At 37.7% G+C, this 25,947-nt stretch overlaps 5 protein-coding genes across 9 annotated transcripts in view; 3 read left to right on the top strand and 2 right to left on the bottom strand.

The window, feature by feature from the left end:
* Positions 1-137: 137 nt before the first annotated feature.
* LOC117783643 (N-acetylglucosamine-1-phosphotransferase subunits alpha/beta) lies at positions 138-2,771 on the top strand. The gene is made up of 2 exons (XM_034621148.1): positions 138-1,936; positions 2,006-2,771. The coding sequence occupies exons 1-2, from the start codon at positions 422-424 to the stop codon at positions 2,492-2,494; spliced, it is 2,004 nt and encodes a 667-aa protein (XP_034477039.1). The 5' UTR covers positions 138-421; the 3' UTR covers positions 2,495-2,771.
* A 24-nt stretch (positions 2,772-2,795) lies between these two features.
* Positions 2,796-6,924, bottom strand: LOC117783644 (glucose-6-phosphate exchanger SLC37A2). Of its 4 annotated transcripts, none has more exons than XM_034621149.1 (8): positions 6,808-6,924; positions 5,996-6,188; positions 5,762-5,913; positions 4,542-5,113; positions 4,299-4,334; positions 3,951-4,164; positions 3,741-3,889; positions 2,796-3,677 (listed from the first exon to the last, which is right to left on the bottom strand). In XM_034621149.1, exons 2-8 carry the CDS (start codon positions 6,118-6,120, stop codon positions 3,306-3,308), a joined length of 1,620 nt encoding a protein of 539 aa, XP_034477040.1. In that variant the 5' UTR covers positions 6,121-6,188; positions 6,808-6,924; the 3' UTR covers positions 2,796-3,305. The 4 variants fall into 4 exon arrangements, with proteins under 4 accessions (XP_034477040.1, XP_034477042.1, XP_034477043.1 ...); XM_034621151.1 differs by lacking the exon at positions 6,808-6,924 and adding an exon at positions 6,242-6,337; XM_034621152.1 differs by lacking the exon at positions 4,299-4,334.
* A 784-nt stretch (positions 6,925-7,708) lies between these two features.
* Positions 7,709-8,353, top strand: LOC117785779. The gene is made up of 2 exons (XM_034624007.1): positions 7,709-7,791; positions 7,854-8,353. The coding sequence occupies exons 1-2, from the start codon at positions 7,777-7,779 to the stop codon at positions 8,187-8,189; spliced, it is 351 nt and encodes a 116-aa protein (XP_034479898.1). The 5' UTR covers positions 7,709-7,776; the 3' UTR covers positions 8,190-8,353.
* LOC117785776 (GTP-binding protein RAD) overlaps positions 8,336-25,947 on the bottom strand; it is a 29,766-nt gene continuing 12,154 nt past the window's right edge. The window contains exons 3-10 of one of the 2 annotated variants that reach the window (XM_034624003.1): positions 19,188-19,338; positions 17,953-18,069; positions 14,073-14,402; positions 13,521-13,609; positions 10,502-10,682; positions 10,272-10,405; positions 9,946-10,062; positions 8,336-9,493 (exon numbers count right to left, since the gene is read on the bottom strand). In XM_034624003.1, the coding sequence (XP_034479894.1) occupies positions 9,347-9,493; positions 9,946-10,062; positions 10,272-10,405; positions 10,502-10,682; positions 13,521-13,609; positions 14,073-14,402; positions 17,953-18,069; positions 19,188-19,338 (1,266 nt within the window). In that variant the 3' untranslated portion in view covers positions 8,336-9,346. The remainder of the gene's footprint in view (positions 9,494-9,945; positions 10,063-10,271; positions 10,406-10,501; positions 10,683-13,520; positions 13,610-14,072; positions 14,403-17,952; positions 18,070-19,187; positions 19,339-25,947) is intronic. The other variant, XM_034624004.1, reaches the window with a different exon arrangement.
* LOC117785778 lies at positions 23,481-24,839 on the top strand. The gene has a single exon (XM_034624006.1). It carries the CDS (start codon positions 23,582-23,584, stop codon positions 24,665-24,667), a length of 1,086 nt encoding a protein of 361 aa, XP_034479897.1. The 5' UTR covers positions 23,481-23,581; the 3' UTR covers positions 24,668-24,839.

Below are 25,947 nucleotides of genomic sequence, written 5' to 3'. Positions count from 1 at the left end.
GCCACAACCGGTTAACCGTTTGGACCCAAAAATATTTAATGGCGCGCTATTTAAATAACAGATTGTTGAATTTGGCAATAAAGTTATAAGTTATCAAAATGAAGAAAATTCTAGAAAAAAATTATGCAAAAATTTAAAAAATTCTAGAAAATAAAAAATAAAAAATCCGAAATTAAATACAAAAATAAAAAACACCCAATTTCGGAAATGTACTTATTTTTTTAAGTACAAAAAATCGATCCAGATCGGAAACTTTTACCGGATGGGCAACCCTCGGTCTTAGGACGGTCGCTTTTGTGGAGAAAAAAATCATGAAATTGAAGTCAAATTAATCGTAAAAGTGTTGATAAAAGCTGAGAATGAGTTTATTTTGCTGCTTGACGATAAGTGTGGAAATGTAGAGCTGAGATAAAGAATAATAATGCGTCTGCGACGCCGCTGGCATCGGCGGATGCGGCGTACACTCGAGAAAATCTATCGCCTTAAAATGCAGTCGCGTCGGAAGTTGGTGTTTTTGTTGTTGTTCGGATGCCTTTGTGTGATAATCTGGCTGGCTGGACAGCAATTCTGGGGGGCAACAGAGAGCCGAGATAGCCACAAATACAGAGATAAGGGATGCGCACCCATTGATGCCGTTTATACGTGGGTAAATGGCACAGATCCGGATTTCATAGACACCGTCAGACGCTACGATCCCAGCTATGATCCTTCCCGCTTTGATGATAAGAATGAGCTGAAGTACTCGCTGCGTTCGCTGGAGAAGCACGCCAGCTGGATTCGTCACGTTTATATCGTGACGAATGGACAGATTCCCAGCTGGCTGGATCTCAACTACGACCGGGTGACGGTGGTGCCTCATGTGAATCTCGCACCCGATCCCCGACAGCTGCCAACGTTTTCCAGTGCGGCCATCGAAACCTTCATTCACCGCATACCAAAGTTATCCAAACGTTTTTTATACTTGAATGATGACATCTTTTTGGGTGCACCTTTGTACCCGGAGGATCTGTACACAGAGGCGGAGGGAGTGCGTGTCTACCAGGCGTGGATGGTGCCGGACTGCGCCCTGGACTGCCCCTGGACATACATAGGCGATGGCGCCTGTGATCGCCACTGCAACATCGATGCCTGTCAGTTCGATGGCGGCGACTGCAGCGAAAGTGGAACAGCCAATCCTGGAGAGCTGCACGACGAGCTGCACGAGGTGCCAGCGACTGCGGCACATCCTGCACAGCACAAGTTCCCCAACATGGGTCTGCAGAAGCTGTTCAAGCGCAGCTCCAGCAACTTCAAGGAGCTGATGCGTCATAAGAATGTGTCCACTCTGGTGGAGCTGCGCCGAATAGTGGAACGCTTCAACAAGGACAAGCTGAAATCGCTGAGTCCAGATGTGGATGCCAGCAGCATTAGCAGCAGCACCATCTCCAGCAACTTGCTGCACAAGGAGGACTTTAAGTCCTCCACAGACATTTACTCCCACTCTCTGATTGCCACCAATATGCTGCTGAATCGCGTCTATGGCTTCAAGGCGCGTCATGTCCTCGCCCACGTGGGATTCCTCATAGAGCGCGACATTGTGGAGGCCATGCAGCAGCGCTTCCAGCAGCAGGTGTTGGACACGGCGCATCAGAGATTCCGAGCAGCCACAGATCTTCAATATGCATTTGCCTACTACTCCTTCCTGATGAGCGAGACGCAGACGCTGGGCGTGGATCAGATCTTCGATGAGTTCGACACGGATGGCTCCGGCACCTGGTCGGATCGTGAGGTGCGCACCTGTCTAACCCGCATTTATCCGCCGCCTCTGGACTGGTCTGCCATGCGCTTCTTTGAGGAGGTGGTGCAAAACTGTTCCATCAGTTTGGGTCTAGATGTCAATGCCAATAAAATTGTGCACTCTACCCTCGTCTACGAGCGCTACGAGGACTCCAATTTGGTAAGCACATCTCATCAACTTTTTACCGATCTTCTCTTTCTGATTCAACTTTTCCCTGCTCCTCTGTAGCCAACAATCACCCGGGAGCTGGTCTGCCGCTGTCCACTGCTGGCTGAGGCTCTCAGCTCCAACTTTGCTGTGCGTTCCAAGTATCGTTACCATGTGAGCCCGAAGCGCGCTTCCCACAGCAACTTTATGATGCTCACCTCGAATCTCACGGAAGTGGTTGAGGCACTGGATCGCATGCGTCGCAATCCTAGGAAATTCCACTGCATCAACGACAATCTGGATGCCAAGCGTGGCGAGGATAATGAGCTAGTGCGTCATCTACTTGAGGACTTCTACTTGTCCTTCTTTCCACGTCGCAGCAAGTTCGAATTGCCGCCACAATTCCGCAATCGTTATGTTTCCTGGAACGACTATCAACGCTGGCGTCGTCGCAAACGCGCCGTTCTCGTGGTGGGCTATGGTGTCAGCCTGCTCCTGGTCATCTTCCTGGTGTGCCTGTTGTGTCAACACAAGGCCAAGATTGTGCGGCGCTGTGTGCAGCGTCTGTAGAAGATCACTCGAATCCATATTTACATATTATTTCAATATTGTGATAAGTTGTAACCTTTGAGATAGATTCGCCACTGCATTCTAGCTAGATTTTAGATGGAATCTTTAGATTTAATATAAGCCTAGGCTACGTACTTTCAATGTACTTATTATTTAAGCGCTATATTGAGGCTAAATTTAAGCGAAAAATGTACAAATATAAGAGACATTTTACTTCAGAGGCTTTCAATGCTAATTCCAAATAATAAATAAATTAATAGCATTTTTAACAGATCCATGCATTTATCTATATTTTAAAGTATAAATTTTCTCATTTAGACAACGCCGCACGAAGACAGCATTATCTTAGTTTATTGGTACCAAAAGTGTACGAAAATCGTATTTACATAGCAGTTGTAAATATACTTTAATTATAGTTTATATGCTAGTATATATGAATATATTTCGGCACTTAAAACGAGGAGACTCTGATACACGCACAACGTTATAAAATATATATAAAACTGTTAACTTGTCTAGACCAAATGCTGTCTAACAATACATACATACATATAATAAATATGGTAAAGATTTGGGCTGCTCGTGCGATTGAAATACAACGTTTTCAGTTAACTAAATAGGTTGGTGATATGATTTCACATAAATATACTAATAGTTATAGATACATATATAATTGGTGGTCTAAAGTAAAAATAGCTAATGCGATTACATACATAAAGCACGTTTAGATGTCTATGTATGTATTACAATGCACTATGTACATATGAAAATATCAATTTAAATTTAAATCAAAATCAAAATCATACTACTGCTATTCGATGCGTATGCGGGTCGCAGAACGACGCAAAGTGTTGCATTCCTTGATGACCAGACGCATTAGTAGAACCATTGCAATTATGTCCGACACGATGAGCATGTAGAAGACTTTCTCCCAGCTGTGACTGGAGATTAGGCCAGCAAGTAGTGGACCAACAGCAGCGCCTATGGAGCCCGTGCCATCGATGATGGCAGTCACTGTTGCCAGAGCATTCGAGTTGCCCTCCAACGAGCTGTGCTGACCCAGCTCAGCACTAACCGAGGTCGTTATCAAGGCGTATGGGCCGTTCACAAAAATGCCCACAATGATGAGCAACGAGACGCTAATTGTAAGCGACAATACGCCGTATTTTTCATACATTAACAGCTGTAAAAGCATTAAATTAGTGAATAAATATTTGTCAGCTATGCAACACACGAGATCACTTACAACTGGCGAGGCAAAGAACAACATGACAGTGCAAACAGTGGCCGACATGCCGGTCAAATCGGACACATAGCCCGCAGCAATGGCACCCACAACGCCACCCACATCAAAGAGCGTTGAGAGATATGCGGAGAGCGTTGGACCAAAAGAGTCTGCAAGTAAACAAAGCATATTTTATTAACTACCCAAATGTTACTATATTATTCGACTCACTGGAAGACTGTATGTAGAGTGGAAGCCAGTACATGAAGGTGTAGCTGACCAGCTTGGTGAAGAACAAGCAAAGAGAGAACTCAATCACGCCGGGAATGTATAGTGCATCAATTAATCCGATGGGACGTCCTGTCGCTGCGTGCTCCCTCGAAGCCTGTGAACGTGGCAAGATGGGTGTGCGTTCCGTAGGCGCAGATCGATAGCTAATCTGATCCTGTAGATAAAAAACATTTAAATAATTATTAAGTTAACTAATTATTTAATTAAAGAAGCAACATTTAAAGTAAAGGAATAGCTGAAGAGGCACAAAACACGGGAAAGAAAACAAACGTTGATGGAAGCACTTACGCTTTGGGGATCGGCGTAACCGGACTGGGCATAAAACTGCGCAAACATACAGCAAATTTTGATGAGTGTGTGTGTGTGTGTGTATAAAATTATAGTCAAGTTGTTGTTTTGACACAATTAAAAATTAACATATTTTAAAAATTGATAATATACTTTATGTAAATTTAATTGTTTCTCTAAACAAATACTTGATAAATGCAAAAAAAGGTCTCCTTTAGCCTTATTAAATTGTTAAATACTTACCGCTTCGGAGCGACGTGCCTGCTCCTCATCATCATCATTATCCGCATCGGATTCGTTGGAAATGCGACGCTCCTGGGTGTCAGGCTGTGGTTGGCAGCCGACAATCTCGGGCTGATCGACGAGAAAGAGGAAGAGCAGAAAACCAACTGCTCCAATTATAATGCCAGGCACCACAAAGGACAGTGCCCAATCCTTCTCCACATAATGCGCTGCTATTAGAGTGCCCAGAATGTTGCCAATGGAGGTGTGACTATTCCAAATGCCAAAGATTAATCCACGCTTCTTCTTGCCAAACCAGCGACCCACCAGCGTCACAACTCCCGGCCAGCCTGTGGTTTGGAAAATGCCCGCAAATATTTGCACAATTATGAAGTAGGACAGGCTGTGTATATTGGAAGTGCGCGCCAGACCAAATAAGTATGTAAACACGCCCGTCATAATCATGCCCATGGATAGAAAGTAGCGCAAAGAGACGCGCTCGGCGATAAAGCCGGATGCGAACATGGCAATGGCGTAGGAGAAGAGAAAAGCCGAGTCCAGCATGCCAAATAGAGCTTTCGAATCGGGTCCATCTGTGAAAAGATTTATTTTCAATTTAAAGTTCAATTAAACTTGACTAACACTTAAATATTTAAAATAAAGAATTAAATCAGACATTAAATAAATAAATCTACTGCATATTAAAAGAATTTATAAAGAAATTGCATGATATTTCGAAAGTAAAAATTTAATTTAGTTTGATTTGGTGAATTTTAGTTCGATAAAGTAAAAAACTATAGTGTCTAAATAAGTAAAGATTTACATTTTATTAAGTGCTATAAAGTAAAAAAAGATAAACCCGAAACAAGGATATATATTTTATAATAAGTTGGGTACTGAAATTTAAAACTGTTATTACTTCTTTAATATTATTTATAACTAGATCTGTTATTACTTCTTTATATTATTTATTACTTAAAAATAAAAGTCCCTATTTTGTTAAAGTTCAGTTAAATATACACTGACATTTAATTGGATATTAATTTGTATATATTTTATGTTAGAATATCTTTCAGTTTATTAACTGAGGCTTTAACTAAACAATGCAAAAAAGGGCCCAAGTTTAATACAAAATTAGAAACATAGCAAGAAAAATTAGAGCATTAAATTTTAATAAATTATGAATTTGTGCAAACTTTAATCAGAATATTGAGGTCAGGAATAGCTAGCGACTAACTTACCAAAGGGCGCATACCCGCAATTGCCCTCATCTTGCAACTGCGCATTTGAGCAGTTGCCATGGAGCACTGATTTGACCACAGAGATTGGCTTGCGGGACATATGATAGCAAGTGTAGGCGAGGAATGTAAGAAGAAATATGGACATTTTGTAGCTGAAAGCAGCGATGTTAATGGATTATGTTAATCTGTGTCTGTTCACTGTTCACTGTCCATCTGTTAACAGAGTGCACTTACCATAGCTCCTTCCGGGCATGGAAACGGGGACAGTGTCGGGAGAAACTCTGGAGCAGGCGTATGCCAATGGGTATATCATTATAATTGTTACTCATTTTGCGCGTTCTGGACGCTGTTGGTCTCATCTACTGGCGTCAGTTGAAGTCTAGTCTCAGCTATACACGTTCCAGTGAAGCTACTTTATAAATTGTGCCTGGAAAGAGGCACGGATCGAAAGATACAGGTAAATGTAAGTAAAGCGCGTACATCAACAGGTAGCGATGACTGTAACGCTGACGCGGCAACGTCGCAAATGTTGCAGATACTGCGGTTTTTTCAAGCGAAGGCTAGCGACTAGTTTCCTACGAAGTTGCGATTTGAAAATTATTACTTGCCCTTATCTTTTTTTGTTTTCGTTTTCGCACACACAAGCAATAATTTTACCCGCAATACAACACACACACACACATTACCACACGCGCGTACACACACGAATATCTTGATATCTACAAACAAACATATGTTGTCAATCAAGCTAGCAGCAAACTAACTACTTAACAAAAATCTGATTCATCGCCGGCATCAAATATGTGTAATAATAATTGAATTTTGTTGCGCTGGCAGTAAATGAAATTTGAAACTGCAACGTAGTTTGTTTGTTTAGATGAATTTTTATTTAGCTCTTTGTTTGTTGTTAGTGTGACGTTAGAAACTGCTTCTTTGTGCCACATCATTTAGGCAAATTGCAATCGTCCGCCCCTTTTTAGAGTGTTTAGCGCAACGCTTGTCAACCAACATTTCAAATCAATTAATAATTTACTTAACTACCGTACCGTTAAATGAACATTAAACAAATAAACAATAATAACGCTTCGTAGCACACCAATGTTTCCAACCTTTATGAGGGCAAAAATAAAGCAGTTTCTATTGTAAATGCTGTTAAACTCAAAATGGAACTGCTAACGTCAGTCGTGATCAGCTGTTAAAATATGTATACGCTTAACATAACTTGCTTAACAGGTGTTAAATAATGCAATATACCTGAAGAATTTAACATATACACATTCTAATTTATTATCGTAATTGTAATTTTTTTATTTTACATGGAATTTTTCAATTTTACTCAATAAATTTTCCCATTTAGCGCGAGCGGCTCTCCAACCCAGCTGACTGACTGATAACAGACTGTTAAGGTCTGTTGAACTGCTGTTAACTAATTAATCGACTATCGATTGCAATTTATCAGGGTGCCGTATATTGCATATATTTCCCGCCAACATTTGAATTCAAAATTGAAACGATGCACGCGCAACGTCGCCATTGACCAGAATTGTTATTTATTTTGACAACTTGGCTTAAGTAGTTCCCACTTCCCACTGAGATCATGCGCTAATTATGAGATGGACACGCGACCGGATGAACCAACAAAGTAATGACTATTAGTCAACTATGTTTGCAGTGACAATAACTCAAGTTAGAAAAGTACAAATGCAGTTCACATGACACAACATCCCAAGTCATGACAACAATCTCGCACAAAGCGGAAAATGCTCTGATTTTTGACTGTACTGAACAATTGCGACATGCTAATTTCCTAGAAGAATTACATTTTGCAAAATGCATGTGAAAAACAATATGAGCAATTAGAACAATACAAGGTGCTAATTAACGCAAGGCGGTAAAAACAATTTCTCAATTGTATAAAAGCAATGCTTAAGCTCACCAAAGACACACTCCAAAAAACGCAGTCAAGCAGTTAACTGATATACACAGATAATTCAAAGAAAATTCCAACTAACAATATGCAGTACAATAAGGTAAGTTATCACCGCTTAGAAAAGTGAATTAAATTCTAATAGATTTATTTTTAATTAAATAGCAATTCTGTGTGCTCATCGCGTGCTTTGTTGCCCTGGAAATTGTTTGTGCCTATCCCCAAGAACGCCACAGTTCCTCTAAACAGATCAGCTCACAGAGCCAAAGACTGAGTCCAGAGACTGAAGCAGAAATCCAATTGCCATTATCTGAAGAAGCATTGAGTAATCTCTACAAATACGAGCGCACATTAAACAGACTGCGCCGTGCACTGGGAGAAATCGAGTATGAGGAGGCAGCCGATGATATGGAACTGGCTGAAATTAATGTGTTCCGTCCTCTCTTTCGTTATCGCGCTCAGATCGCCAGACAAGTGAAGAATCCACAACAATTTGGCTGATTGCCAATCCTGACATCTCGGAATTGTTTTAGCTTAGTTTCATCTCATCTGCATCAAATGATTTCCACATTGTCACTACGTTTTGTACCAAAAGTTTAACTTATAAAAATTATCAAGTACTTGATATAAATGAAAAGAAGTTCTACTTCAAGTCGATTATTTAACATTTATTATAGTGTTGTTATATCCACAAGTGATTAAGCATATATACACACAAATATATAAACATTTCTAATCGATATTAATTTAATATATAGTACATATATTATTGTTGTGTTCTATCCACATTCACATAACTTTCGTTTGTCTCTCTGTGGATGACACTCAAATTCCTTACATTGCAATATCTTTCAATATTGGACTATATATATATATATTATATATAATTATATACATATTCATAATCGGAAGACACAAAGAATTTAACACACTGATAACTCAAATGGATCAAAGAAGGTTTTTTTCCACTAACTACATACATTGTTTTGATTAAATCTTAAATGGCAAACCCTGTATATTAAGACTGACCTTAGAAATTACAAAATTTCAACTTTGATGAAAGTTCTCTACACGCTACACATACATTTACATAAATCTTATAAAAACTCGTTATTGTTTAGCATAGTTTAGGGGATAACTTGAATATATGTTGTAAATAGTTAATCTCTGCTAGACTGTTAGTTTTATGGGAAAATAGATATTTATTTTCATTTTCACTTTCACTTTCAGTTTGCTTAAAGCTTAGAAATGTTGATTTTCAGTTAAGTGAGTAGATTTAGGTAGCTTTTAATATTTGTTTTATTTTGTTTCGTTTTCTTGTTTAAAGTTTAGTTTTAAGTTGCATTTGCTTGGTTCCATAAAGTCGCCTTTTACATTAAATTTGATTTAATTTTTGATTATCAGGCATTAAATACATTTTGATTAAGCATATAGACAGACATCTTCAATGTGTGTGTGTGTGTTACTGGTAATCGAAATATCGAAACCTGTTTTGAATTGGTTCTTTTTCTCTTTGGTTACTGTTAATATAATGTTTTGATTATACAATTATTATTAAAATTACCATACATAATTATACTTAGCATATTAATATAAATATATATATAGATATATTTTTGGTGTTTTATCTTTATGTGTTGAAACTCATTTCAGTTGCTTTAGAGCACCTGGAGATTCTCGCAGTGCTTAAACTTGGAATCCTCCTTGCCCAGTATCCAGGTGAGCATCTGGCGGGCCTTCATGCTGGCCAACATTACGCTACGGCTTTTATACCAATGCGCCGGGGAGCTGCCGTCCCTGTGACCCTGTAATCGATTGCATAATTCATATTAAAGCATGTTGCTTTACTAGAGGTCAAATACGTAGGATGTTATTTGGTTGTGTGGGATTAGTATAAACGATGAGATGGTCAAGAAATAACAAGCAGGCCAACAACAACAACAACAAAAACATCAGAAACAAATAGTTAAGAAATGCATGAGTTAAGACTGTGAACTTGTTTGGACACTTGACACATTTCCGCTTTGGCAGCCTTACAAAATTGGAATATGCAATTTTGGCAACAGATCAAAGGAGTCCGGGACCTTGTGAAATGCTCGTAACAGGGAATTGCCAAGCACTTAATAATCGACTGGAAGTTGGCTTACTTTATGCATGCAAAGTGGCCATAAACGGGGTTAGGTAAGGGGTAAGAAGTCAGAGGGGTAAGAAGTGAGGGAAACTATCTATTCTATTGTTTTTGGACTGTGTTACTTACCGCTTCGTCGGCCTTAAGATCAGTCAGTGTCAGACATTTATCAGTATCTACAGTCTCTACGTGCTTGTCTTTGCTATCTTTATATTTAGTTTTGTCTTTAGATTTTTTTGGATTCAGCTGCGAATGCGATTGTTCGTATTTCATTACATACAATAACAGATACATAAATTATGGAACGGAAAATAATATGATGAGAAGCGTGATAAAAGAGATAGATACATACATAGATAGATAAATACATAGATAGATACATTGATGAAGATTGATGACCAACTGCAGTTCGAATCTAAGTACCATCAATTAAACATTCTGTTAATTGAGCTCACCTGCAATCGATTGTGATCCTTTTTGAGCCTTATTTGGGTCAAAGTGCCAGCGAGCAGTTCATCACAATTATGGTTAATGCCCACAGATACTTCTATGAACTTGGCTCCAAATGTGCAGGCCACACATTTTCCATCTAAATCAAATGATAACAGAAAATTAAAACATTTTGTTCATTTATCAGTGGAAATTAAGGAAATGCTGAAAATGGCTTCGAGTCATGCAATCTTACCCTGCGCTGAGACGGCGCGTGATCTGGCCAAATCAATTTTGTTGGCCACCAAAATGGTGGGTCGATGGCGCAACAGATCCATGTCCTGCAGTCGCGATAGGATTTGTTTGGCTCGTGTAAAGGACTCCTTGTCAATGCAGGAATAAACCACCAGAAATGCATCCGCCTGCTCCAGTTCATCCTGTGAAGTGGAATTGGTAACGAGTTCAGCAACAAATTAACCAAAGCATGGCATTCAAGCCGCTTAACTACAAGTTTCAACAGCTCCTTGTATACAACTGCCATTAAGTGCAACTGGATGTCGTGTCCTGGTGCAATACAAGTGCGTTTCGCCTCCTTTTTTTTATCTTGCCCTCTTTTGTTTATGCTCGTAGAAATTAAAATTATGGCCACTTTGCCACTTAACGACCGACAAAGTTCAGAGTTCAGAGTTCAGTTTCAGTTCGTGACTGTACCTATAAGTGTACCTGTGTAACGGTTTCTCTATCTAACTATAGTATCTGCCTATATAAAAATGTGTCTGCATGTATATATAGTATGTCTTTATATGTTTTGTATAATTTAATGTCACTGCATCTTTATCTTAATCTATAATAATATATGTAGTAACTATTTCGCATTTTTAGATGTACTTAAATATATAACTATATATGGAACAATGTATGAATATGCATCTCAATCTTTAACTATTAATGTATCTGCATATCTCAATCCAAATCTGAAACTACAATTATTATTCCAACTATATCTGTTACTGTAACTTCATCTGATCTGAATCTTAAACTATGTTTGGATATATATCTACATCTATATCTACTTATATTTTTATTTATATGTGTACTGTATCTATATCTAAATTTATATCTTCATCTATATCTAAATTTATATTTGTATTTGTATCTATGACAACATGAAACATGAAACATCTGCCATCAACTGCAATTCTTCACAATCGATAAATTATCGATAAGAGCAGTGTTGAACACTTTTCAAGCATATATCGTCATATCTAAATCGGTTACAGTTTTAAATCAAACAAAATTTAACAACTTGCATATTTGACGCCCTTCTGGGCGTTGCCAGTGGGCGTGGCGGAAGTGACGCTACATTTTTCAGCTTTTGGCAGCAACATTTTTTTGCTAACGGTTACTTTTGCGGCTAAAAAGCAGCCATAAAGCAACGCCAGGCACATCCGGCATTTTGGCAGCAATTTACGATTGCAGAATGCACAAAACACACAGAGAGAAGTGTGTATGTGTGTATGGCTGTGTGTGTGTGTGTGTGTTTATTTGTGTGTGCTAAGGTGTTTATGATTGACGGCCATGCTTGTGTGCATTCTGCCATAAGTTGAGCCAACAAATTTACCTTTGACTTTTGTTTATTATTTGTTCTTTCAACTTTCAACTTTTGCTTGAACGCGTCGCTTTAATACGTTTTGCTTTCTTTGTCCAGAATGTATAAATTGTTGCGATTTCCTTTTGTTTGTCAACGCAGTTGCCCTTACTCTCTCTCCACCTCCCACTTCCATCGTTTGTTGCTCTCTGTCTGCATTGGCCCACAATCGTCGCCTTAATCAGCGCCATTATTGTTTGCACCAACGTTCCGCCAACCCGCTCCCCTCTTTCCACACCCCTCTTCTGCATTCCTCACTCTTTTCTCTCCCTTAAATATACATATACGCCTCAGGATTCATATTCTCATTCCCAATACCAATTTCAATCCCATTCAAATGCGTCACATTGGCCATTGGGCTTCTTGCTGGTCATTTGGCATTTGGCCAGCAACTTGGCATTTCGATTGCTAGTTTATCGCTGTTCTGCTTGTTTGTTGTTGTTGTTGTTGTTATTGTAGCTACTGCAAAAATTGCTCAGCATTTGTTATTCTTGCCATATTCCAAACCCGTACCTCACACCAACTGCGTCTGTACTCGCAGAGGAAGCTTTTCCATTTGTTTTCCAACTCAAATAAGTGACATCAATTCAGCATTATCTGTTGTGCCATTGGCAATTCGCTGCCCTCCATGGTCACTTGAGTTGAAGGCCAAACTCTTTCAAAAGTCTGTTTCACTTAGATAATAGATATGTCAGATCTTACTCTTTCTTCTCTTTTTTTCTCTCTTGTTAACTATTTCTTCTTTTCTCTGCTACACTCATAAGATCACTTAGCCTTTCAATCTTTCTCTCTAATTTTTCTGCTCTCTTTTTTGCTCTATTTCTGCACTTTGTATCATGCATTGTCAAGAGTTTTTTTTAACAACATCAAAAGTATATATATTTTCCTTCATGTCTATCTCTTGCAGTAGTTGGATTGGGTACATTAATAGTCAGTACTATCAGTGAATTTTCTTCCTCATTCAAGCTCAACTTTAGCTGTTGTAAACTCGTTTTATGGCCCACTTGCTTGCCCTTTTTGGCCAAATTCGTGGCTGGAAACGCCCTGGAAATTAAGAGTACTTGTGTATGCAGGCAGCGTGGCAAGGTGCTGCATGCCACAAACCGCAATTCGTGGTTTGTACTGTACTCTAAGCTTTATGCAACTTGCAGTTTTTCGGTTAATATTCTTGGCCATTGTTGTTGGCCCACTGAATTTTTTAGGACTATTTGAAAGTGTAATTTTATGTAGAACAACATATTGTGGCTTTATTAGTGGCATTAAGTTTTGTGTGGCAGCTGCAGCAACTTGTGCTCAGTTTGCATTTGTAATTAATTCATTTTGGGCCGAGACAAAATGGCAAATGGCGTTTGGGCCAAGTTCAAACCGTTGGCCAGCTGCAAATCTCATCAGCTGTGACAAACTCATTTGTCTTGCTCGAGATACAATGCCAGAGGGAGAATTGTGGGGGTGGGGAGGGGGGTTGTGGACAGTGGCAAAGCAAATAGTGAAATATTTAACAACAATTACAACAAAACAAACAGACAAAGTGAATTTCGGCACACGCGTCGTAAACGCAATGTCAAGAAGCTAATTCCAGTAGGCTGTTATCTCTCTCTATGAGTGTGTGTCTTTGTCTTGCGCTTACCTTGCTCTCCGTGTTGCCCGTGAGAATCTTTAGCTCCGATTCGGTACCATTCAAGATAATCGAGATGTTCTGTTCACCCTCATCGCACTCTGCACAGAAAAAGGGATAAGGGATTAGTATGGAAAAGTAGATTTATTTATTTATTTACAACTCAAATAAATCGACAAATGTTTTAAATAAGACTTGCAACAAAATTATAAATATGAATATAAATTATTTGTAATTGAAATAAATCGACAAAGATTTTAAATAAAATTTTAAATTAAAAAGCTTACAAGCTTACTTAACTAATACAAAATGTTAAGTATCAAAAATGTTTTTATTTTGGTCTAAAAAATATTATATTATTTTATTTTCAATTGCTATTTATTTTTTCTTCAATATTTAGATTTTTAATAAAATTTATTAAAAGCTAATTTTTTGCTTGCTTTCTTTTACGGAATAAAACTTAGGCTGTTGATGTTATTATCAGATTTTACCTCTTTTAAAATCAAACTTAATCATCAAATGTAAAATTTCTGTAAATCTTTATTTTTTCGAAAAATCAAATACCTGGTCCATCGTAGGCATTTATGCAATCGGATGTGCGAAACTGTGAGACTAGAGCCTGTTTACCAACGCCCGCTGAGCCGAGCATCTCCACGCGATAGAATTCCACTGGCTGATGATTCTCCTGGCCGGGCTGCTCGCCGAAGCCATTGCTGTGGCTGCCACCGCCATTGTAGGCGCTGCCCAGTCCAAGGCTGCTGCCACCGCCCCCGCCTCCGCCTGCACCTCCATTAAGACCCGCCATGGCGTTGCGCGCATGCATTGGACTGACGGGTGCCAGGCTGTTGCTGCGAGAGCGACGTCTTCTGAAGGAGTCGCCACGGTTGATGATGCCTGTGAGGGAAGCAAAGAAATACGAAGGATGCCATGAGTGGCATGCAACAGCAACTGCAACTGCAACATTTCAAAAATGCTAAACGCATCGCTGAAGCTAGATTTTCTGTATGTTATACGCGGCGTATGCGCGACCAGCTGCCACATGTGCAGCCATTGCTCATACGCCACGTTGCAACCTTTGGAATTACAGCAGCCCAGTTTCCTGCCGCAGGCACAACAAAGCTTAATCTATTTTTTTTTGTGTAAGCTACGTGCTTGCAACACCACACCTGACTTCCCCTCTCTTGCCACATGTTGCCAGTTTCTGAATGATGATGTTGCTGCTGTCAGCTTGTGATTGAATGAGGGGCTTAAATTTAAAAATTCATTAGCTGAAAACGTTTTTCATTTGCCCTAAAATTAAAACGTTTGCATTTTGATGAAAAGCTGTAAAATGAATTAAATTGAAATAAATCTTGAAATGATTTTGAGAATAATTAAATGAATTTCTTAACCCCAAGTAAACTGAAAATGCAAGTTCTTTTTTGTGTGTGACTTGTGAATACACTCATTCAGAAAGGTGCAAATGTGAACAGCCTTTCGGAAGCATGTGTACATTCATTATCACACTCAAAGCACCAACGAACATCAATGGGTTAAGTTGTAAATGCAACAAATGTGCATTTGACTTACGTCTTGGGGCAATTTGTGGTTGTATGTTGCCTGTTTATGCGATTATTTTGTGTACATTTAAATGTCATAAATAGATTTATGGCCTGCTTTATTGCATTTGCCTTATTTCTGAATTTATCTGAGATTTCTTCGCCTTTATTCCCCGAGGCGTTTTTCACTGGCTGCCGGTCATTAATTGTGCAAATTGAATTAATTGCCAAAATGTCTATAAACATTTACATTTCGTATGTGTGCTCGCCAATAGTTTTCCAATTTGCATTTGGCGAGAGAGGAATGGGTGGGAAGGAAAAGTCATAAAAATGCCTGTCTGCTTGAAAAATATATAGGGAATAAATCTACAAATTTTCGATATGGTAATAATTCCATTTTGAATTTTCCTAGGTGAAAACGGCCAGCAATAAAATTTCAAACAATTGTTTTGCCCCTTTCCCTCCCTCTCTCTCTGTTTCACTCTCTCCTGTTTCTCTTTGTTTGGTTACAATAAATATTTGTACAAATGCTAAATGTTTAATTTTAGCCGCTTTGGCTGAAGGAAATCATCAAGTGTTGGCGCATCAAATGGGCCAAGTTTATGGCCAGTTTATGTATAGAACCTGGCAAAATTAACTCGGCAATGTAATCAAATTTGTAGAATTCTACCTAACTAATAACGTTAAAGTAAACAACAGCTTCTTAACATGAGAAGAAGAAATCGGATTTATTTATAGAAATTCTAGTTACCTTCTAAGTAAGGGTATTACACTCTTTTTTTATTGAATAATTCAATTTTTTTTATTTTATTTATTATATGCCTTTGCCTTGTCGGCGGAACATTTGGGATTCTATTTATTTATAATATTTTTAGACCAGAACTGTAATTAATTCAAATTAATATTTTTTTCTTTTGCACTCTATCCAAAAGGAAAGAGTATTATAAATTTTATATTTAACTAGCTAGTTTTTTATTAATGGCATTTTGCAATTTCAATCATTGCTAAAAATGTTTAATCTATTAATTTTTCTTCATTTTCCTTATAACCACTTTGATGTGTCTTTGAATTGTTTTTTTTTCAGTTTGTTGTTTTGTTTAGTTTTTAAATTTTTTAATAATGAATAACTGTTTAAGAAAATAAATTTATATTTATATTGGTCGATTGATTTAAGGTTCGACGAGTGTTGCACGAGATTTAGCACATGTTTTTAGCCTCTCTTAAATGTGGAAAGATGGGAGAATTCAAATAAAAATTTCAATTATTTGTTGCTGTATTCTTTTTGTATACATAAATCAATTGGTAGCTAAGAAGCCATTCGAGTTGAGTCAGCCGCAACGAAAAGCAGCTCATCTAACGCATAAGTGTGTGTAAAGAGAAAGAGGAGGAGAGAAGGAGAGAAAGAGAGATCCAATGCGATTGGGACGTGCATGGACATCATTCAATTATAATTCAATTTACACAGCAAGCATCATCATAACCAGCTTGCAGCATGCCACACTTGCTGTCAGTCCAATTACACACTCTCGCACACAATCACACTCACACACACACACACACACACACACACACACACACTCAAAGGAAACAGGCCACGCATTGTGGCCGCTTTTGGTGAGATTTTTCAATGAGATTTTCACTCCAGTCGCTTCATTGACCCACACTGTTGACTGACACTCGCCAGTGTTCCCCCATTTATCAGTGCAACATGCCGCACACCTCTCTCAACTTACACACACACGCTCTTTAAAATCTTCTTTAACTTTTCAGTTTGTTTAAATTCAAACAGCAAACATAATTGATGGACTTTTTGCTTAACGAAATCGACAGCGTATTCAGTTTAATTAAATTTGTGCACAAGACGCAGCAGCTTCAACCGCAAGGATTCCCTACACATAGTTACAGTGAGTGAAAGAATTACGCGCACATGTTCATTTTCCTGCATTCGAAAGCAATTTAGTTGAGTAAACTTCTCTGTAACTTCATTGATTTTTAATATGCCATGCGTTTCATTTGCCAGTTGAAACATGTCCCCGACGACTGTCTGACAATTTAACAGTGTGTGCAAGATATATGCAGACAGACTTACAGATGTATATATATATAAAGGGATGTAGATTCCTTTTGCTCCGTTTGGCAACGAAACGCTCTTAGAAAACGGCTTGAGTAGAAACTGATATCATGTCATTTGTAAAACTGTAACTGAAACTCTTGATTATGATATTCAAATGGCATGTTGGGGCATAATTTAGTTAACAGATAAGGTGGAAGAGGAAGAGCGTGGTGTGTTCATTAGAAAGATGCTCCAACCTGTGACTCGGCATAGTCAGGAGACCCTCGTTTAGGGCAAATTACTAACAGCTTTGGTGTCGATTCTATTGAAAGTGTGTGCGTGTCTCTCTCTCTCTCTCACCCACTCCCATTCTCACCCTCTCTTACATTCAACATCTTTGGTGGTTGAGCTTAAACACGTAGTTAAGCACCACATGCATTTATGCATGCAAACAGACACCCAAAACTCCTCGTTTGAGTATCGACTGTACCACGTTGCGTATGTGTAATAATAACAACGTGACAGAAATGTTGAGATGAAACTATATTTGTTGTTGTGGTTCTAGGACTAAGTGGCATTAAATGCCATAAGAAACAACCTTTTAAGATTTCAATGAAATCTCGTGACTTGCCAGCAAAACAATAATTTCTTGTCTTATGTCCTGACTCTCAACTCTCAACTCTCAACTCTTGTCCCAGTTTGTGGTTGGCATATGTGAGCCGTTTGGCATTGTTAAACCTAATCCCTGGCATCTAAGCGTAGCCCTGGGCTCAGCTTTTGTTGATTCTCAATTTCGAAATTAATAAATGCTGACAAAGCTGTCTTTTATACGCTTCTATTCTCCCCCACTTACCTCCTTTGGATGCACTGAATGTGCGCAGACGATCCACATCCTCGTCGTCATCGTTCACCCTCAGGTGATGCATGTTCATTGTGGGCACGTCCAGAAAGGCGTTCGATTTTCTGTGTCCTGTTTCAATGAAATACGAAAATAAACTTTAAATTGTATTACAACTGATATTATTGCAATTTCCCAGCAGAGTATTGGGTATTTTTGAATACCCAAGAGCAGAATACTTTTGTAATGCATTTGTCATTTCATTGGCATGGCAAAATATTGCTGCTAATATCACTAGTGCTATTGAAAAAATATCAATCTTTATTATAGACAAAAATTATTTTCTGTGAAAGGGGTATATTTGTAATATTAAATGAAAAGTAATACAAATTTAGTATTGGCATTGAATAGTTATTATAAAATCTTAGCTTGCACTGATAATAATTTTATTAGAAAATTAATATCATTGAATATTTGGTACATCTTTGAGAAATATAATTAGTTTCAAATGTTAAGTATACGTTTTGATATGTGACATTTTAAAATGGCTTTTAAAATGACAAATTTTTTAATATGTGCTTTCAGCAATTTATTGTTCGACTGCACATCTAATGAAATATATATTAAGAAATCTTTCTGTTAGTTTTTCAATTTATATAACTAACTATATATCTTAATAGAGCCATGTATCTGTTTTAAAATACGTATCAACTGCATTAGCTATATTTGGTAAATTTTTCGAGAAGTACAAGATATTAAGTATACGTTTTGATATACGTTATGAAAATGTACAGTTGGCTTTTAAAATGACAAATTTTTTAAAATGCCCTTTCAAAAATTTATTGTTTGACTGCACATCTAAATTAATATGTGTTAAGAAATCTGTCTATTAGTTTTTAAATTCGTCTAAATAACTATCTATAAAAATAGAGCTATGTATCTGTTTTATAATACGTATCAACTTCATTAGCTGACAATGGCATATGGTGATATTTCAATGACCAACTGGGGAATATTTTATGGATCGTTATAAATAGACAGTTATAGCTAAGAACTATTGTGTGTCGCCAGCTCACGCTATCAGTGGGGGGAGAGGAGACAATATTAATGTGGTCAATTGACTTGGCCAAGTTTTTAGTTGGTCGGCAGTAATTTGGCTAAGAGCATAAGCTGCAGTTTATGCGGCATAAAATGTGGACACTTGGCTAATTTGTTGGCGGCACACTTTTTGATTGGCCATTAAAACTTACCGTGTGGCTGTGGTCGACGCTGCGACAGTTTGCGACGTTGCGGAGGCGTCTCCGTTTCGCTGAGACGCGGCTCGCTGGTGCAATAGGAACGCGTGTCCTGCAACGTATTTTGTTGCTGCTGCTGCTGCTGAGTCTGAGTGCGTCGGCGTACCTTGAAAGAGAAAGGGAAAGAGGAAAGGGATTGGGTTAAGTGCCTAGGCAAACAGTTAAGCTTAAGGCCAAGTGGGCCATGTGGCGTATACATAATCTCGCCTCTCATTGACACTTACATCATCAATCAAGGCAAGGATACTGTGAAATTGAGTCTATCTCGAGCGTTGATTTATGCCTTGGCGCAGCGAGAAATAAAATTGCAAAATGTCGAACACAAATCAAATTGCATTTGTTTGTTTGAGAGAAAGAGTATTTTTATAATTTTTCGAAAGGTATTATAATTTCATCTGGAAAATATAGTTCCATTTTATTAAGTAAGCAGGTATCGCAAATAAAAGTTATTTTAATAATTAAAATTAATTTTAAATTTCTATTTTAATACAAAAAAAGTTATGAATAAATTCAATTTTAGTTTGTATTATAAAAATTCAAAATTAAAGTAAATCTTAAATTTTTAAAGTCAATATTACTTTTAGATTTTTGTATAAATAAAATATTAAAAAAATGGAAAACTAATTGTTATTTTATTTTTTTCTTGTGAAAATCAGCATATTATTTTTAGTTTATAAATAAACAATTTTTGTTTTCAAAATAATTATCATAAAGATTTTTTTTTAACAATATAGGCATAGTTTTTAAAAAATCTGCAGCTTTCTGTAAGCGCATTAAATCTTCGGCGTGTCGATATTTGCATTTACTTCTAGAACAAACTTGAGTTAGTTCAGTTGACTGGAAAAATGTCAAGGTTTAATCGAGCACCACTTATTCAATGCTGAACGATGGTTGAATGTTGGGTTGCCTGCCACTCAAATGGCAATCAGCGTTGCGTTTGTTTGTTGCACATTGTCCTTTGGCCAACTAAATCCCTTGCATCCTTGCCCAGGCAACGGATGCGTGTTGTGTAGAAAAAAACCCATTCCACAACCACTTCTCGCACTTCTCGCACATCTCGCAGCTCTTCTTTCAGCTGTTTCCCAACTGTTCTCACACCTGTCTGCACTGTCTTCTAATGCAGTCAGTTTGGCGTTGTTAAAACTTTTTGCGACAGGTGAATATGTGCAGTGCCTTCAACTTTGTTAGCAGCTTCCGACTGTTTCACACTCGATATTGCCACGCCCAACGTCCCACATTTTATGGTGGCTTATACCAGTGTATATATTCTGTTGGCCGGAAGTGTTCTTTACGTGCCGGCATCAGCTGTCAAGTGGCGGCGGATTTGGGCCAGGCCATAAAAGCGAGTCGGCCATTAGCCAAGTTCTCTCAGTTTATTTAGTCGTAGTGGCCAATGCCTTGCGCCATTTTATGACCAGGCCAAGCCACCTCGAAGCCAACTCAGTTCTGTTCGCGTGACCAGTAATTGCTGCTGTTGTTTGTGGCTGTGTTCGGCTTTCTGGCTTAATCAAATATTGTTGCATGAATTCGTATAACTATTTTTATACGACCACACATATATTTCTATATAAATATGTACATTGGGTCTTCAGTTTTTTCTTTTTAGCTTGTCATTGTCGGATGCAGCGTGTCTTCAGCTAGACTTGTGGACTTGTGGACTTGTCCTGCCACAAAATTAATTACATCCGGCTTTTGTGCTTTTGATCCTCTGTCTGTCTCCTTCGACTTGTCGCTATTTCTTGTCTGCAATTTGTGTCTGCTTAATTCCCAATTAGTCTCTGGGGTATTCACATTCTTTGGGCGTCAAGCTGTTTATTTATTGCCATTTTGGGGCATTCTTTTTGGCAAGTGGCAACAACTAAAAATAACTTTGCAAGCACATTTTTTGCACATTTGCCACTACCATAAATTAATTTGCAAAACTATTAAAATTTCTAAACATAGAAAATTGCTAAAAATCTTTATTCTACAATAATACAATTGGATAGAGAAATATCAAAAGTGTCGTGTTGCTAATTGGTAACTTATAGCTGAATTGAATCAGGTAATAGACCTATTATATATACATACAATAGTTAAATGTAATCTGGATCTTTAAAACGGACAGCAAGTGCATATAAAATTTGTAATCTTGAAACGTTTAATTTTTTTTAAAGATTTTTAGCCAAATGTACAAAAACTTGTTTGAAAATTTGCCAGCTTCCAAGTCAAAAATCTTACCGAACTTTAAACATACATAGCTTATCAGAACGGCACAGATTTTTAAGCAATTTATCATTTTATTCAATCATTTTAATACAATTGCAAATTAACATATTTATTGAAGTTAAAAAAAATGTAAATCTGCAAATTTCATGATTAAGTCTTTCAGCTTTAATATAAAAGCTAATAGAGTTAATTTAAGTTAGGGAGTTAAAAATAGTGTCGACTTAACCTTTAAGCTATCAGCTTCTAAGTAAACTTGGTTTTAAAAATGCATGTGCTTTTAACATTTTCTTTTTTGTATTTTCATGATAAACATGTCTGTGTTGTTGTTCTTGTTGCTTCTTTGTTCCTTCGTTGCTTCTTTCTGTTTCTTAAATGAGCTTTCCACTTGTTAAGCACAGCAGTTTGCATTGTGAATTTGTACTTCTGATCAACCTGATTGTCTGAGCGTGAATGCGTTGTGTTTTAACTTGAAAATACATTTCCCTTTCTCTGTCACTTCACTCTCTCTCTCTCTCTCTCTGTCTGTCTATCTCTATCTGTCGCTTTTCTAGTTGTGCCTTTGTTTAGCCTGAAGTCTCTGCCACATTCTCATTAAACTTTGCTTCGTGCAGCTGTAAAAGTGCCGCATTTATTTAGAACTTATTATAAAATCGACAGAGTTTTCAAGTTTTTTCTCTCTTCTTTTTGCGCAAGTAAAGAAAACTCATTTCATTCCATTGCCAGCTGTGGTGTGATGTTGATGGCCACGCCCTAAATACACGACACGATACCGCCCTAATGTGGCATATGTGGAAAGTGTATTGTTGTTGTTGTTGTTGTTGTTGAGCTTCTGAAACTTTTCTCCCCTAAAACTCGTAAATTGTGCAGTATTTCTAGCTGCGAAACGGTTGCACATTGACTCGACGCGTTGATGCCACATTTGTAGCAAACAAAGAGACTCCAACTCTGGCGTTACTCATACGCAGCATAGTACGACCTTTGACACATATAAGACGTTCCCTTTTGTCGCATCAGAAATTGAATTTGGCCAGAACATAATTCAATTCACACTCTCAAAATTCGTCCAGACTAAAGGAGACTTTCTTAAACACGCAACATTGACAACATGCAAAAAGATCTTAAATGTCGCGTGGCATGTGGCACGTTTTAGATTGTCGATGCTGCCATTGTTGATGTTGTTGTTGTTGTTGCTTCTTTGTTGTATCACTTTTATTGTGACGCGTAATTCAATGCCTTCTGGCTGGCAACTGTCAAAACTGTTGTCCTGTTGCCTGTTAGCCATATCTACCCCCTCGGGTTTCACTTTCCTCTCCCTCTCCCTCTCTCTCTCTCTTGTTGCAACATCAACGGCGTCAACTGTTGTTGCTGCCGCTTGTGTGACAATCGATAAACATGCTCAAATAAGATGATAGCAAATCTGAAAGAGCAGACAGTTTCCCAGCTGAACTTCCTATGCATATTTCATGTATACTTGTCGGGAGATGTTCGAAAATGTTAGAACTGATGCTTCTACATATTTTTTATTGTTTTATCATATGCTTATATAAATAAATTCTTAATTTTTTAAATAAATATGAGACATTTTTTAAACATAAAATGTTTTTTTTTTCGTTCTTTGACAACAGATTTTTTCCAACAAATTGGAGAATATTTATTAAGTTATGTAGAAGAAACATTGTGGCCGGATATATCTTTTTAGATTGTAACAATTTGTAGATTTTATTTCGAGCAATTAATTGTTTTGCAAGATGCCATAAATAAAAGTGAAAAGACATTTTTATAAATAAATGCATTTTCAACAAAACAAATTAGCTCAATTTTATCTGTAATTTAAGCATCTTTAAATTTATTCTATGTTAACTTATAAAAATATTAAATGGATTTAACATAGTACTTAGGAATTAAGTAGTACTTAATAAGTACTTATAGCATATAATAATAATATAATATAATATAATTCATTCTCAAATATAAGTTATATGTGCATTTTTAGATATTTTCCCAATGATCTAGTAGACCTCAAATAAGCGTTCAATTGTGAAAACTATTGAGTAATAAACTAAAATACACAGACTGAGACACGAACACAAAAAGAGGCAGACTAAAGGGAACAATAATTTGGTTTAAAAGAGATCTTTACGATGTCTTTTAAGAAGGCACGTTTAACCACGCATTTTTTGCAAGACAGCAACCTGTCGATTGTTCCCATTGGTAAGAGATCTATCAATAGGTGCATAAAGGTGGTGCAAGGAGAGCATGATGGTTCCGAGGGCAGTGTGTTGAAGGAGCTGCTGCTATTGGATGATGCATTCCGTGTATACTTTAAGAAATGGCTCAGCGAGCAGAGTCTGCAGCGCATGGCGGCGGAAAAGCTGTGGAAACTGTCCAAGGATTACAGCATGCAGGTCGATATGAATTGCGCAGCTCCAAAATATCCCTCTGCCGATATTGAAGCGATAGTTAACAAGTATCAAGTGCATTATCAGATCATACTCAGTTCAAATTCCGCACTGAGTCGTGACCTGACCTCATTACGTCGGAATCTATTGGCATTTCGTCGGGAGTCTGGCAAATTGGATTTGAGTGAGAATAGTACTTTCATTTTGGGGGATACTTTCCACAAGCCCATCAAATTTTTCATTGATTTGGCTGAGGAATTGTTTAGTTATTTCCATTGCAGTTATTTGAAGTTGGATTGTGGATCACGGCACCTGGATCCCTCGGACTTGGCAGCCGTCGAGAACTATCAAAAGATACTTGCACCTTGCGAGGAGTTTGAGGACTATCTGACGCATAATCTCGGCTACTGTCAATGCCTGCGTCCATCGCAGCCGTGTCCGGAGATGCCAAAGCACTCCTCATTCAAACCCAAAGATGCCGACGATCTCATGCATCGGGCCAAGCAGAAACGATGTGCTCTACGTCTGGCCAAGATGTCAGCGACACATGATAATGAAGATGTCCAAGAGGCTTCATCCAGGGATGATAGCACTGTACTCAACTTGGAGCATGAGCTCCGTATGCATCAGCTGAGCATGCGGCTGGCGTTGCTGCGTCAGTCGAATGGGGCAATCAACATGGGGCATGAACGGGATCTGGTCGAGCAAATGATCTATGCCTTGAGTCCATCCCTGATGCCAGATGGTTATCAAGCACCTCGTGGATTTTCCTCATCTACATTCAATATTCAACCTCGTTCACATGGCATGTCGCATCACGATATATAACATACTCCGTATGTGCCACAACGTGTTGCAGCTTTCATTCGCTTGGTTCAGTCATAAATCTCAGTTGCCATTCAAATTACAAACTGCATATTAACTGCCCAAATACACGTGATTTCATTCTCAAATAAACATGGCCAACAAATTTGCATGTAAATTTAAATGCAACAATGAGCTTGCCACTTACCATCTACTTATAAGCGACATGCACGCAAAGTGCTTCTGCAGCTTGTTGCACGTGGCAAAGGCCAACGAGTCGCAAGTGATTTAAATCTAAATCTGATTTGTGTACGAGTTCTTGATACTTGCAATAGCAGGCATGTTGCACGAACGGATTTGCTCAGTTGTTGCCAAGTTGCCAAGTTTCCCAAATTTTCACTTCATTCTCTCGCTTCTAGCTGAAGAGCTTTCACAACTTAAGGAGTTACTTAAATGATACTACGAGTATATCAAATTACAATTCAAGTCAATGCGCAAATGTTTATTAAATATATAAAGTTCTTTTTTTTAATAAAGTTTATATATTTATATTTGAATGCAAAATGAATTTTGAAAACCATGGTCAAGCCATGGTCAGCAATGGTTTGGTTTGAAAATCGGTTCAGTTATGACAGTTTGAAGTTGGTCAGACTTTGGAACTAGCATGATTATTTACAAGAAAATAAAAGGTCTCAAAATTAAGATTAAAGTGTTGTTTTATACTGATTACTAGTGATGTAGAAATATATCGAAATATCGACAACTCGTTTTTCGCGGAAGCGATTATCGAGCATTTCAACTCGATAATTTTTTGACGATCTATCGAGTTGATTAAATCGATTTAAAAAAAAGTCAGCACTGGGGTTTGTTCATCGTAAGTAATTTGTAGAATTGAATTTGGTCTTTCAATTTTTCATGAACGACCGTAATAAATAACCTACAAAATTGTCATAGTTTGAATAAGGCATAAAAACGATACAAGAAGAATAAGATTTTTAATAAAAGTATGCGTGTATTTTTAAATTACAACTGCTTTTTTAAATTAAAAAAAAAATTTGTTAAGAAAACTCGATGTTTGCAACCCGATCTACTATTTTCCGATACATCGATACTTATTTGTGGCAATTTTTTATTTCGATATAAAATTACGATAAAAAGAGTTGATTTTAAGTGAAAACTTGAGATTTAAAATTTTCATATAAACCAAGTTAATATGAAATTCCGTTTGAAATCGGTGATGTTATGTCAAACTGAGTTAAAGATTGAACAAAACTGTATGTAAATTATGAAAGTGAACATTTTCT

Source organism: Drosophila innubila (assembly GCF_004354385.1).
Source record: "Drosophila innubila isolate TH190305 chromosome 2R unlocalized genomic scaffold, UK_Dinn_1.0 1_C_2R, whole genome shotgun sequence".
NCBI classification, from domain to species: Eukaryota; Metazoa; Arthropoda; class Insecta; order Diptera; family Drosophilidae; genus Drosophila; species Drosophila innubila.
Note: the sequence above shows the minus strand (reverse complement) of the source record. Positions and strands in the feature narration are given on the sequence as shown.

Coding starts and splice junctions, on each gene's coding strand:
- LOC117783643 (XM_034621148.1), top strand. CDS start 422: ATGCGTCTGCGACGCCGCTGGCATCGGCGGATGCGGCGTACACTCGAG. Junction 1,937..2,005: donor GCTACGAGGACTCCAATTTG/GTAAGCACATCT, acceptor GCTCCTCTGTAG/CCAACAATCACCCGGGAGCT.
- LOC117783644 (XM_034621149.1), bottom strand. CDS start 6,120: ATGAGACCAACAGCGTCCAGAACGCGCAAAATGAGTAACAATTATAAT. Junction 5,914..5,995: donor CATGCCCGGAAGGAGCTATG/GTAAGTGCACTC, acceptor CGCTGCTTTCAG/CTACAAAATGTCCATATTTC. Junction 4,165..4,298: donor GTTACGCCGATCCCCAAAGC/GTAAGTGCTTCC, acceptor TTTTATCTACAG/GATCAGATTAGCTATCGATC.
- LOC117785778 (XM_034624006.1), top strand. CDS start 23,582: ATGTCTTTTAAGAAGGCACGTTTAACCACGCATTTTTTGCAAGACAGC.